Below are 14738 nucleotides of genomic sequence, written 5' to 3'. Positions count from 1 at the left end.
TATATATATATATATATACACACATGCATCTGCAGCCCAGTCAGCAGGGCGGTGTCATTTGTCAGCGCGTGGTGCCTCCCCATGGAATCACCTCCGTCTCTGTGCCAGCCATGCTCCTGCCACAGGGCCGCTGATGTGTGAGGAACATCTGGCAGTCAGTGTTAAATGCATTCTCTGTCAGTCTCTCCTCTTTTATTGAGAAAGTTCAGCAGTGTGTTAGTAGCATTATAGCCTTACATTGTCAAAACCTCCTCCACAGCGCCATCTGAAAGAAGTGGAACGTTGTGGATATGGTCTTGTAGCATTATAACCACATCAGTGTAGTGTGTCAGTAATTAAAATTTTCTTTGATCCCCTGCTTATGTTTTTTTTCTTGTTTAACTTCTTGTCTCTTCTCCTTTTCTTTTTTCCTTTTCATGTGGCCCCCCTTCATCTCCACCATTTTCCCTTTTTCTTCACTGTAACAAACGTAAAATTTTACAGTAAAGTACTTCCATTTACAGTATTTTATGTAGTCACTGTAAAATACAAAGCAATTAAACACAACCTAAGATGAAAAAGTACAAATACAGTAGTTTACTGTACTATTTACAGTACTATAGTGGCTATTTTTTACAATAATACTTTCTACTGCAAAAATCATATACAGTTGTGTTACTGTGAAATCTAAAGGAAATAACTGTAGATTTTATAGTCATTATTTACAGTGTTCCTCCCCTCTCTTCTCCTTTTCTCACCTCTCATCTCTCATCATGCTGTTTTTCTGTCCTTTTTTTCCCCTTCTTACTTTTCCTTTCCTCACTTGTTACCTCCTCTCCTTCTCTTTGTCTTCCTTTCATTTCTTCTCCTTTTTCTATTTAGGAGATAATTAATTAGTTCCACCTGTGGAAGCCACTTCTCTCCATTCCTTGTTTCGTCTTTATTTAATCTTCCGTTCCTCCGGTCCTTGCCGCCGCGCTCACTGCGAGCGGAGAGGTTTTCGAGCACTAATTTGTTTTTGTTTTGCCGCGCTAACCTTGGAGGGGCGACGCAGCGTTATTAGCTTCTCCTGCTCTTCTGCTGTACATTCAGTTCGACGTGGAAGGCACTTTTCATTTGGATTTAATTCTCCCACTCACCCTCCAGCTCTCTCATCCTCCCCTCAACCCTCACACTTCTAATTAGATTTGGAGGGAAAATGAACTCTGATTAAAAACGCGGTCCTCTCCAACTTGACACATCCCAGGCACACATCCACCACCACTGTCTGCTGCACGCATGGGACAGCCCAGTGAAAAGCCCAGGGCAGACTGGAGGCCTGTTTGGAAGACGTTCGGAGCCATGATATATTGGAGGAGCATGATATATTGGACGCTGCCATTCAATCCTCCTGCTCCTCCTCCCGCCCTTCTCCATCAAGTCCTCCATTAGTGCAGATCAGATCAAGCTGTCAATCAGCCCAGCCCGCCTGCCAGCTTCGATCCGGTCTCATGATTTCTCTCTCTGTCCCACCATGCATTATTAACACAGATTTTCTCATATCCTGAGAGGAAATTAAAATCCGTGTTGACGTGTGTGTCTGTGTGGATGATGGCTGATACGTATCTGTTGAGCCTGCAGTTCTTTGGTGAACAATTTGCAAGCTTCACTCTAAGGCCGGTTGGGTGTCTGTGTCCTGTACGGACAGAAGATGAAATCAAAAGCTACTTTTTTTATTTAGATGTAGAAGCGTATAGCTGTCGTTGGAGGTCAGGTGTTGTGGTTCTTTTAAAACTTCACTATTGCAACAGGGCTCTTGATTTATATAAACAAATTAGAAGCAGCAAGTTCTTTCTTTATATGACAAATATTATGTGACATGCAACATTTAACAAGCACATACTCTACATTGCTGCATTATGTGCAGTCTCAAAGTACCACAGCTTCATTTAAATTAGATCTACCAGCTTCATTCTGTCTAAGTAAACACATTTTACTGAACTGCAGGGCTTATAACCCTATTATCACACATAATGTTAATATTGGATGATTCTGCAATAAGTTCAATGTTACACTGGAAATGAGTCACTTCTTTTACAATTGCTCATGGAAACAACATCATTGTAAAATAATGTGCCTATGCTAAATAAATATTTAAAGGGAAGATCATGTTACAATTTAAGGAAAGCAAGAGATTCAAGATTCTTCTGGATTTAGTGATAGATATAATTGGATGCCATCAACATAACAGTAAAAGTTTATTGAGAGTTTCCTAATAATATTGCCAAGAGTAAGCACATATAAGGTGAATAAAATTGGTCCAAGCAGAGAGCCTTGTGGAACACCATAACTATAGCGTGCATGGAGGATTTACTGTTAACAAACTGAGATCTGTCTAATGAAAAGTACTTAAGTGTGATTTGTTTCATTGCCATAAAAAGGTTCCTGTGATATGATTTTATGGTGAATAATGTTGAATGCAGCACTCAGATCTAATAAGACAAATACAGAGACAAGTCCTTTGTCTGAAGCAATTAGAAGGTCATTTATAATTATTACTAGTGTGGTCTCGGTGCTATGATGCTCTCTCCGTCTTTGATTGAAAATCCTTAAAATGAACTATTGTTATGTAGAAAGTTACACATCAAAATCAGAACATAAAACCTTCCTCTGACTATTTAGACCCTCCATAACCTCAATATTACCAACATGACTTATTAATGGTATGGAGCCAAACACCACAGAATAGTAGCATTCTAAAGAAAACATTACATTTAAATAATAATACTGTGAAACTAAATACTTCTAATACTGAACTCTAAAAAGAGGCTAGCCAGTCTCCACAGTTAAGACAACTGGGGCTGATTTTAAGGAAAACAACAGCGTTGTGTGACTTTCCAGCACTATTTAAACAGATTTTATTTGTAAGTTTCAGAAGGGAAAACTATTTAAAGCATATTAACACCACATTCTCCATGTGGTTTATATGTGTCACACAGCAGCACACCTAAGTAGAGGTGAGAATGTGACACAGGGCCTTACAGGTTATATTAAAGGACAGCTGACAAAACTAGAGTTCTAGCTACAGAAATAGATTCCACATATGGTATCGCATATTTAAATCTCCAGGCTGAATTCAAAATAGTGAACGTTTGCTAGGTTGTTTAAGCTTACCTTCTTCAGAACCTTGTCATAGTATCCAACATGTGTTGTTATTGTCAACTTTTGAAGGCTGGTTCTTCAGTATGAATTATTACATCAGTCTAAAAATAAAGAGTACAATATTGACTTCTGCTGTATTATGGCATGAAGCTCTAAGTAGGTAGGGAGGAGGTCCAGGTGGATAGATGGGTCAAAACACAAGACTTTCACAGAGAAAACGGGTGTCTGTGTCCTTGGAGTACTACTTAATGAGACTGGGTGTTTTCACCCAAACTACAATCTTTTTTCAAATCGTAACTAGTTGTTTTGGTGCCTAATCGTAACTGTTGTTGTAGCAGGACTGTTAACTTTTTGGCAGCTAAACCCAACTGCAACGTCTGCTGAAACGACTGTAACCTCACGCTGCCCTGTACACAGCTTACAGCTTGTTTTGTAGTTCACAATTGCTCGAGATGTAATCCACACTTTTTAGTAGTTCACAAAGTTAGTTTGGAGTAATGTTTTTAATAAAGATATTTAAATGAAGATTTGTTGTCACTGATCCAAAACATAAAGAACAAACTTCTCAGCCTTTTTTTTGCGCGCAAGCGTGGAACAGATTTTGCAGTTTTGGAAGTCGACGTAAAACACAATTATCAACTGCGCATGCAAGGATCGTGTATCTACAAGCGTCACTCTAGTCTATATCCTCGATGTTCCACTTACGGGATTGCTCTGGTGATGCAATTTCATCTTGCTTTCTCTGTGTTGGAATTTTAAACTCAGGTAGATGTCTGATCACTATGGTTAGATGGTAGTCTGTATCGACAACGATTCACTAAGGGGATTGCTCCGTTGACGCCTGAAGATCCACCAGATGTCCCCTTATTTTCGGCCGGATGTCTGTTACCTTCCACTTTCTTTGTGTTGGTGTTCTAACCTCTGGTGGATTTCTGGGGACTATGGTTACCTGGTCCTCAGATCTCGGCAGGTAAACCAGACGCTAGCTAACTATCTGTCCAATCTGAGGACTATGGTTACCTGTTCCTCAGACTCTGCAGGTAAATCCAGACAGCTAGCTAGACTATCTGTCCATCTGAGGACTATGGTTACCTGGTCCTCAGATCTCTGCAGGGTAAATCCAGACAGCTAGCTAGACTATCTGTCCAATCTGAGGTACTAAACTAAAACAAACTTTTAACAAAAACATGTTCCACCACAACATGTTCTTTCCCGAGGCTATTTGGCAGCGGCTTCTTGCAGCGCTTAGTGTCGCCCATGACGATTGTGATCGTCATCCCATCCCAGAATGCTGTGTGGATGCTATCAAGCGAGGCTAGCTTCACTCTAGTTGACATATTTATACATTGACCTTTAACCTCTGCTATGATGAACCCATTGTCTGGTACTGATTAGAATGACCCCCCCCCCCCCCCCCCCCCCCCCCATTCATTCTAGTGCTCTCACCGTGTCCTCTGCCGCATCCCTCACTCTTAAACAAGTGCAACCAATTAGCACACCGCTTAACGAGGTCGTTAGCAACCTGGCGTACCCAAGTCCCCAACTTTCCCGCTCTCCGAGTTCGTTCAGGGAAGGCTCATCTGGCTAATGGCACATTTACACTAACACACTACAGACCCCACACCACACACACACACACACACACACACACACACACACACACACACAGGTATTCCCGTATGCACATAATGGGAGCACGTAGGGCTCATTAAAACATCAGAGAGTTGTAAAATCCAAATAGTAAAATACTCAGAGCTGATAGCTTCAATGGAGAGAGAGAGAGAGAGAGAGAGAGAGAGAGAGAGAGAGAGAGAGAGACAGAGAGAGAGAGAGAGAGAGAGACAGAGAGAGAGAGACAGAGAGAAATGGGCTTTATGGGGATATCAGGTGGTATGAAGTGCTTTATGAAGTCATCTCCCAGATTATCGGCCCTATCGTCTCCATATCACCATCATTTATTGTGAAAAGGTTAGGATAATGAGTTCTTATTCTTTGGGATGAAGTTAAGGAAGGGGGTTGAATTGTGGGTCATCCTCCTCTGTTCCTTCTTCTCACAAGCAATAACTGAGGTCCTTATTCTAAAAAAAACAAAACGGAGAGATGGAGCAATGAAGTGTCTCATCACTCTATTCCGACTTCCTGTTTCATGTCAAAATAAGACGTAAAAAATATCAAATGGCACTTGTGTATTTTTTGTCTGAGGTTGTTTTTCATTAGTTACAGTTATGGGAAATTGTAATGCTACAGTGTACGATGATATTTTAGACGATAGTGCGCTTGCAACTTTGTAAAAGTGTCGTCATAAATGTAATGTCAGGACGCAGCATTCACAGGACACAGTAGTTCTTATCAAGATTTGAATTAGCATTATAAATACTGTGTTTAACCACAGTAGCCAAAATATTTGTAAAAGATGGATAATGATTATCAGTATACTTGTTTTGATTTTATGCTCCACAAATCTGGAACAAACTGCAGGTCTGCAGCAATCTCTCACTTCTTTTAACTCAAGGCTGAAGACCTTTATTTTTATGTTGCCTTTCTTTAATAAATTGTTCACTTTGGATACTGAAGTCACATTGTTATCTGCTTTTCTATTTTTAGCTGTTTTTTTTACTGCTCTCTAATGTTTAATTTCTCATACTGCATTGTAACTTTTTTCTCATATTTTACCTGTTTTTTAACTTTTCTTTTAGTTGTTTTTATGTAAAGCACTTTGAATTGCCCTGTTGCTGATATGTGCTATACGAATAAAGCTGCCTTGCTTTGTCTTATGTGGTCAGTTTAGAATCACGGACTCACCTGTGCTTTTTCAGTTATTTTCTTAGATTAGAACTTTCTTGCTTTTTCTTCTTGACTCAAACTTTAGACTCACAAACACACAAGGGATGCAACTTATGATTGTTTTCATTGTCAGTTAATCTGTTGATTACTTTCTCTATTAATTATTCAGCTGTTCGGTCTATAAATTGTTAAAAAATTGTGAAAAATGTCAGTCAGTGTTTCCCAAAGATCATTGTGACGTCCTCAAGTGTCTTGTTTTGTCCACAACTTAACGATATTCAATTTACTGTCACAGAGGAGAGAAGGAACTAGAAACCGGAAAAGATTCACATTGAAGAAGCTTTAATCAAAGAACATTTTACTTTTTGCATCAAAAAAGGACTCAAACCGATTCATTATCAAAATAGCTGGTGATTCATTAAATAGTTGACAACCAATCAGTTAGTCTTTGCATCTCTAAAACACACAACGCTAATATATTGTGTGTATGTGTGTGCTTCTCTTCAGCTTGTGATGAATGGACTGTCCTCCCCAGACCTGGGCTGCACCGGGACGCCAACCGCTTCGGACATTCTGCCGTGGTTAGCAACGGGTGAGTTCCCTCCCTACATAGTTCATCGTTTCTGCTGAACTCCATGTGGGAAACACTGCTCCCTTCAGGAGAATAGCTGCACATCTGAATTTTCTAGAGATTGCCTTAGGTATAACCTTGCCTAAGGGCATTTTAAGCAGTGTATTTGCAAACACTGATGCTCAAAGTGATCCACTAAACGACTCAATTGTATATATGCAAATACAACCAATCTATTCATGATGCATTATTCCTGCACATTGTTACATTTCCTTGATGTCTTCCTGCAGTGTCCTCATTTTGGAAGCACCGAGAGTCTCGGTTGACTTTCTTCTCAGCTTTTCCCTTCCACTGGTTGTGTGGATTGTTGATGGATTGATCTCTTTGTCTCCATGTTATATTTAGTTCCAGTTTACACTTCTCTTGTCACTTCCCCCTCTGCTGACTTCTCTGAAACTCTGTTGAGAACCTTGGGCTGTGTCTCTGCCACCTCACCTCTTCTCGCCTATACGTGGTTGTTTCCTTCGCTTCAGTCTCCCAGTAACTTTCTTCACAGCTTCTATAGAAACTGTGTACATATGCACCATGCATTTCTCTTTAGTATCTATGCTCTATTAATACCTTTGCAGTTTTTGAGTCTGTATCAAAAGTTGGCAAATCCACTCCTTCCATTCTGGCGCTGTGGTTTCTAAAAGGATTTGAATGTGTTTTTGGATTGCCGTATTTTCAGCCTGCAAGCCTTCACACTGCCACTTTCAAATCAAAAAGACCTGTGTGAGACAGTTTGACAGGACAAAATAAACAAGCTCTCAGCACCCTGCCGTCCTCAGACAACGACTTTCTTAGCTTCATGAAAAACTGTCCAAATCTAGATGACCTGACATCACAAAGGTTTCTCAGAGCTTCTACAATGTAGTCTGGTAACAGACTTATTTTCTTAAAGCGCCCATATTCTGTTCATTTTCAGGTTCATAATTGCATTTTGAAGTTGTACCAGGATACGTTTACATGGTTTCATTCATCATATCATTCTTTCTTTTTTTCATGTCAAAGTCAAGATCTCGCAAAAGTGATTGCTAAGAAATTTCTATATTTTTTTCGTTTATTTTTTTCTTCCCTCAATGTCAATGTCTTGGGGGCTCCGTAACAGAGTGAGACATCTCACTTCTTTACCATCTTTATTTGGAGGCGCACATTTGCAGTAGCTAGGTAAGGATCACATCATCCAGCTGTTTGTTTCTACAACTTCAGTAGTCCAAGGCAAGATTGTGCAGATGTTGTACAACTCGCCCGGAGACTGAAGACAGAGGACACATTCAGAAACCTGTAGCTCGTTCAAAACAGCATGGATTTTTTTTTCATAATCTGGGCCCTTTAAACATCATCCGTGAACATCAGTCCTCTAGAATCAAACAATACAGGATTTATTATGCAGGTTAAATACAAAAAAAAACATTTGTTCAAAACTTTAAATGACAACACTTACAAAAATGTAAAATGTTAGCTCAGAGAGTTCCATCACGATGCAGAGCAACTTATTGCTTATCTCAGAAATAATGGTCTGACCCTTTAACCCCATTTACTCACCAGAAAGTCAGCTTTGAGCACAGAAATGCCAGCTTTGAACTTCAAAAGGCCAGCTTGAATTCTTTTTTTCTCTCTCCCCAAACCGAAAGTTCAGCTTTATGTTTGAAAGAATCTCCTGCTGTCCTAACATTTCTTCATCTCTGCAGGCATGTCTTGTCTCTTTAATCCTCCTGTTGTCCTCGGGTCAAATTTAACCCGTTTACAAAAACTTTCCATATCAGAACTATGACAAAAGAACGTAGAAAAAAGGGACAATGGTTGAAAAAAGTACAAAAACGCAGGAAAAAAAATCAACAACAACTATTTTTTTAAACGCTAAAAAAGTGACCAAAAGAATCAGAAAAATTGACAAAAAATTGTTAAAATTTATCCATCCATCCATCCATCTTCGACCGCTTATCCGGTATCAGGTCTCGGGGGCAGCAGCTCCAGTAGGGGACCCCAAACTTCCCTTCCCGGACCCCATCAACCAGCTACCGACTTGTGCTGAAACTCCGACAGCGTTCATAGCCGGTTTGAGCATAAATACTCTCCACCTAGTCCTGGGTCTTCCCCGGGGGTCCTTCCTCCCAGCTGCCGTGCCTGGATACACTACCCTCCCTAGGGAGGCGCCCAGCTGAACAAATCCTGAATAGCTCTTAGATGTCCCCCGCGACCCCCCTCAACTGTCTGTTGGCCTTTTCCTACCTCGAGGAGCAGCGGCTCTACGTCTCCGCGGCTCCTGCTCGGATGACGTGCTCTCCAATCCTCTATCTACTAAGTGAACGCCTCCGGGGAGCCGCCCTCCTAGAGAAACCCATTTCAGGGTAAGGTGGAGGGTGGTGCAGCTTGTAGCCAGAGGGAGGCGAGTTTGATCTTGGTTGGGCTTTCGGCTGGTCTTCATCCCTTGACCCAGCGCGTAGCATCATGACCATACCGGTATGGTGCGGGAGGGCGGTTACGCAACGGAAAATATCCCTGGTAGATCGCGGTACTGCATTGGTGCCAGTTCTGGCTCAGCGCTCTTTTCATCCACAATCGGTGTTCGTCAATAACCTCGAATAGTAAACTACCGCGCACACGGCATGCGTAAGTCGCGATTTCCGACCTAATCCCCTCCACGCTCCAATGGTCCGTCCTCACTCCAGCGAGCAAGACCCCAAGGTACTTAAACTCCTTCACTTGGGGTAAGGACTCACTCCCTACCCGAAAATTTACTCAAACATAATTTAAAAAATGTTAAAAAGTGACAAAAAAATGGGAACAAAATTGACAAAAACATCAAGAAAGTGCTGAAAAAGAACGACAAAATGTTGAAATTTCATCCCGGAAAAACGCAAAGTTGCTGGTCGATGGGAAGACACCACAAGGGTTAAAGGTCCCATAGCATGAAAATGCATGACCCCCTCCCCCCCTCTTTCTTCCTCAAAAGCTACAGACACAGAAATGGCACATACTAAGGAAAGCTCATTGTGGGACTGGCTCTAGGGGCTGGAATTCTGCTCCAAGGCTGAATTTTGGGAAAGAGACTTCAGATCCAGTATTAGGGACCACTAAGGTCTATATAAAAGAGACTTCAGATCCAGTTTAGGGGACCACTAAGGTCTATATAAAGAGACTTCAGATAGAGTATTAGGGGACCACTAAGGTCTATATAAAGATACTCGATACAGTATTAGGGGACCGCTAAGGTCTATATAAAAGGATTTCAGATACATAGGGGACCACTAAGGTCTATATAAGAGACTTCAGATACAGTATTAGGGGACCCTAAGGTCTATATAAAAGAGACTTCAGATACAGTATAGGGGACCACTAAGGTCTATATAAAAGAGATTCAGATACAGTATTAGGGACCGCTAAGGTCTATATAAAGAGATTCAGTACGTATTAGGGGACCACTAGGTCTATATAAAGAGATTTCAGATACAGTATCTAGGGGACCACTAAGGTCTATAGAATTCTTTCTACATATCTCGACTCCTATTGCCTGGAGCATGTTATGAGCGAAATTTACATGAATAATAGAAATAACAATAGGTAAGCAAAGAAGAACATTAACCCGAAACGGATCGCCTCGCGCTCTCCCGGGGGCACCCGCAAACAAGGGAGGCGCGGGGGAGAAACAAGCGTCCGTCTCGCCATTGGCGCCTCCTTGTCCTCCGCCTGAGGGGGGGGTGAGCCAAAAAAGAAAAAAAAAATAAGACTGAAGGAAGAAAACGGCGAAAGAATGATAATATATGAATGACAAAAAAAACGGACAGACCGCGCCGCGATAAGAACCACCCCACAACAAGCCGGCCAATACGCCCTCCGTTACCCCGCACCAGCGCCCCGCCTGGGAGCTCGCATTCGTGCCACTGGGGCGAACCTCCCGCTGCCCCACCCCACAGCGAACCTTTCCAGCCGCCTCCCTGCTAGAAAATTGTCACCCCCGCAACCCCGTAACCCCCTCTCTCTTCGTTTTTGCTCAAGCTCTCGGATCAACCCATAGCCATTCAGCAGGCAAACCACCCACCAAGAATACAGGTTACCCTAGAGGCCGCGAGACTTTCGAGCAACACCGCACAAACAAGAAAAGAAAACGGCCGAGCAGAAGCTCGAAAAACCTTTCGCAACAGAACCCCCTGCACCCCCCTCCGCTGCCACCTCTCTCTCGTCCGTCCCTGGCTGCTTCCTCAACCCGGCTCCTTCCAGCCCCCCTCTTTCCATAGAGGCCCGCCACACCCCCCAGTCCCCCAGCTCAACACCGCAGCCCCCCCACGGTATCCGTCCTCCCCCTCCGACGGCCCCCGTCCCCCGCTCGCCCCGCCCCCCCCCCTGCCCCCTGCTTCCCTCCCGGGCCCACCCCCTCCGTCCCTCCACCCTAACGTCCCATGTTTACTGGGTCGCCCCCCCCCCCCCGCGCCCTCCCGGTGCCCCTGCTCACCTCCCCCCCTCGCCCCTTCACTTCCATCGCCCCCCCGCCCCCTCCCCTTCGCCTTCCTGCACCTTTCGCCCAACCCTTTCGTGCAGTCCCATCCCCGCGACCGGTGGCGGCGTCCCCCCTAGTTCCACCTTCGGGTCCGGCAATCCCCTGCCTCCACACCCTCCCCTCCCCTCCCCATTTTGCCTCCCCGCCTTCCGCCCCTATCCCCCCCTGCCCCCCCCCCCTGCATTCTTTTTTTCCTCCCCTTCCCCGTTCTGCCTTGCCTTTCTCCCCGTTTGCTTCCCCCACCTCCCCATTACTCTCTTTCGCTCCCCCCCTTTCCCCCCCTCCCTCCCCCCCCCTCCCGCTTCCTCGCCTCCTCCCCCCCCCCCTCTGCCCTCCCTTCCTCTCCTTCCCCCTCGCTCCCCCCTCCCCCACACCCTTCCGCGCTCTTATCCCCAGCCACCCCCCCCTCCTCACGTATGGCCCCGTTCCATCCCCCTCCTGTCCTCCCCCCCTTAACCCGGTGCCCCTTCTTCAACCCCTCGCCCTTTCTCTCCCCTCCCCCGTCCTGCCCTCCCCGTACACTCGCCCCCCCCTCTCTCCCCTCCCCCCACTCCCTGCCCACCCGCCCCTTTTCCCACCCCCCCCCCCCCCCCACCCTCCCCGTTGCCCCCCCCGTTCCCTCCCTCCCTTCCCTCCCCCCCCCCCCCCCCCTCTCTCCCCCCCCCCCCCCCTCCCCATTTCGCCCCCCCCCCCCCCCTCCCTTCCTCCCATCCCCCTTGCTCTACCCCCCCCCCCTTGGCCCTCGCCCCCCGCCATCGCCCACTTCCCCCGTTCCTTCCCCCCCCCTGTCTCCCCTTCTCCCCGCTCCCCCCCCCTTTCCCGTCCTGTTCTGCCCCCTTTTCGCCCCTGCCTTCCCACCCCCTCCCCCCGCCCCCGCCCGCCTATTCCCGACCCCCCCCCCTCCCCTCCCACCTTGCTCTCCTCCTCCACTTCCTCTTCCTCCCGCCCGCAAGCCCCTGTGTCCCTCCCGGGCCCCCCACCTCCCCCCAGCCTGGCCCCCGCTGTCCCCCGCCCCACCCCTCCCCCCCCCCCCCCACCTCGGGCTTTGTTCCCCCTGCCCCCCCGTACCCACGCCCTCCCCCCTGGTTCCGTTCCTCCCACCCATGGCCCCCCTCCCGCCCCTGCCTCTTTCTCCTTGCCCATCCCCCTCCATTTTCTTCCGCCTGGCTCCCCCCCGCCCCCCCGCCGCTACCTTCCCCCCACCCCCCTCCCCCCCCCTCTCGCCCCCGCCCCTCGCCCGGACTCCCCCGCCCTCGCCCCCCCCTCCCCCACTTCCCCCACCCTTTCCCCCCTGTTCTTGCCCCCCTTCTTCCCCCCCCCTTTCCCCCCCTGCCCCTTTTTTCCCCCCCCCTCCCCCCCCCCCCCCCTTGCCATTCTCCCCCCCCCGCTTCCCCCCCCCCCCCCCCTCCCCCCCCCTCCTGCCAGAACAAAAAAAAAGATTCGATAGTTGTGTCCCCATTCATAATAATATGGGGAAATATTACACAACAACAAACAGGAATAATGTCTCACGACAAATCACATTCAAGAAAATTGAAATAAACACTTTAAACAGCAAAAAAGTGAAAATCAGAAATTAGTACCTGGCATAATTCTTAATTTAATTTAAAAATTTAAAAAGCCGTAAAAACTTACGAAAAAGCCCCCCCAAGCCCTCACCCACCCCTCACTTATAGCGTACGCCCCGCCCTTCCTGACCTGGATGATCTCCCCCACTTGCCCCCCCTTCCGGCTCTCCGTTCCCCCCATCCCACCTCGTGATCCCTCGATTCCCCCCCTCCACGGGTTCCGCACTATACTCCCATTGACCTTCAAACGCCCGACGCCCCTCTTCATCCCCCCCCCCTTGCCCCAGTGCCCTAACTTCCCTCAACAACCGGCACTTAGAGCCAAGAGCCCCCTAAAGCCCCTCCAATTGTTGATCAGCTCCCACCCCCCCCGATTCCCCCTTCCCATCCCCCCCCCCCCCTACCCCCCACCCTCCCTCGCCCCCTTCCCCGTCCCCCCCTTTCCACCACCCCCTCCTTACTTGTCCCCCCCCACATCACCACCCCCCCCTTCACATCTCCGCCCACCACTCATGACGCTCCACCCCCCCCCCCCCCCCGTTCCTGTTCCCTTTCACCCCTCCCGCATCCCCCTTCCCTTCCCCTTTCCCGCGTCCCCATCCTTACCCCCCCCCTCCTCTCGCCCTCCCCCCCTCTTGTACTCCCCCCCCCCCACCACCCACACCCCGCCTTCCCTCTCCCCACCCGCCCTTTTACCCCCCCCCCCGCCCTCCCCCCCCGCCTACCCCTCCTCTCCCTACTATCACTCCCACGCGTCTGCCCCCTCCTCCCCCCTCGTCCCACCCCACCCCCTCCCCCTCCCCCCACCCTCCCCTTCCCTTCTTCTTCCCATAAGGTCTTATATAAGAGCTTCAGATACAGTTCTTATTGACCACTAAGTGTCACTATAAAAGAAGACTCTCATACACAGTCATTAGGAATCACGAAGGTCTATCTGAAAGAGACTTCCTATACGTATTCGGGACACTAAGGTCAATATAAAAGAGACTTCAGATACAGTATTAGGGGACCACTAAGGTCCCTATATAAGCATCCAAAGAGCACCAGGTCATGGGACCTTTAAGACTAACACTATCTCGCTGTAACTTTTGCTATGCTGCTTCCTTCCACAGCTGTCTGTATAGGTTTCTGTTGCACCCTGTGATTCTCTATAATCCTCTCTGTATCTTCTTCAGCTCCATGTACATCTTTGGAGGGTTTTCAGGCCTCCTTCTGAACGATGTGCTGGCCTACACCCCTCCGTCCTGCCAGGCCTTTTCTAACCCAGCTAAGTGTGCTGCTGCTGGGCCGGGCCTTCGCTGCCATTGGGTCAAAAGTAGATGTGTCCCCTGGGAGCCAAAAGAAGCCGAGCACATTATCCCTGCTCCTTTTTGCCCTGCGAGACCTGGTACGTTACACTGGGGCCCTGTCTTTCCAGCTGATTCTTTGCTCTTTCTTTCTCTCTTTCTTTATTTTCTCCCTAATTATTTTCCCTGTCATGTCAACATATTTTGCCTGAAATGTACTGCACATGTACTGCAAGTGTTGCTCCCAAAAGACCATATTTTTCACGAGAATAATAATTATTCTGAAGGATTTGGCTTCTGATGTTTGTTTGCATACCGTAATTATGGGAACAGAAGGTCAATGCTGCAACAATTACCTCATTTTGAAGTAATTAGGTTCAGTCCGATCCCCCATCCTCTTCCCCCTCCTCATCTGTCTCTGCCAGATTTAGATGGTGTAGCTTTTCCAGGTATTCTGCTTCATACTGCTCACTACGGGTTCAAAATAAAAAGTGATCACGCTAAAGATTGTAGTGTCAGTTTAAAATAAAACAACAGTACACATGGGTTGACAGTTTTAAATGACCACACCAGTGTATTTTTTATGTTTAATTTAATATTTACTACAAATTGTCTATACTTTACATACATGTTATATCATAACCCATAACAGTGAACATCAAGTCAATATAAGATAATCGAGGGTAGACCTTTCAAATCAATCTAAAGTTAAACCAACCTGACAGAGCACCCAAGGTTCTTTAAAAAGGTTCATATTATGCCCATTTTCAGGTTCATAATTGTATTTAGAGGCTGTACCAGAATAGATTTATGTGGTTTAATTTTCAAAAAACACCACATTTCTGTTGTACTGCACATTGCTGCAGCTC

The 14738-nt window shown here is 46.7% G+C and overlaps 1 protein-coding gene and 1 long non-coding RNA gene across 2 annotated transcripts in view; one reads left to right on the top strand and one right to left on the bottom strand.

Moving 5' to 3' along the window:
• LOC116705771 (uncharacterized) overlaps positions 1 to 7739 on the bottom strand; it is an 18722-nt gene extending 10983 nt beyond the window's left edge. Inside the window, exon 1 of the long non-coding RNA XR_004336031.1 lies at positions 7624 to 7739. This is a non-coding gene — a long non-coding RNA (uncharacterized LOC116705771). The remainder of the gene's footprint in view (positions 1 to 7623) is intronic.
• The window catches only part of atrnl1a (attractin-like 1a), a 287103-nt gene that overhangs the window by 67879 nt on the left and 204486 nt on the right, over positions 1 to 14738 (top strand). The window contains 2 exon segments of the mRNA XM_032542162.1: positions 6412 to 6496; positions 13759 to 13970. Of these exon segments, the coding sequence (XP_032398053.1) occupies positions 6412 to 6496; positions 13759 to 13970 (297 nt within the window).

This window comes from Etheostoma spectabile, chromosome 17 (genome assembly GCF_008692095.1).
Source record: "Etheostoma spectabile isolate EspeVRDwgs_2016 chromosome 17, UIUC_Espe_1.0, whole genome shotgun sequence".
Classification (NCBI taxonomy): domain Eukaryota; kingdom Metazoa; phylum Chordata; class Actinopteri; order Perciformes; family Percidae; genus Etheostoma; species Etheostoma spectabile.
The sequence above is the reverse complement of the archived record's forward strand: the minus strand, read 5'-3'. Positions and strand labels throughout refer to the sequence as shown.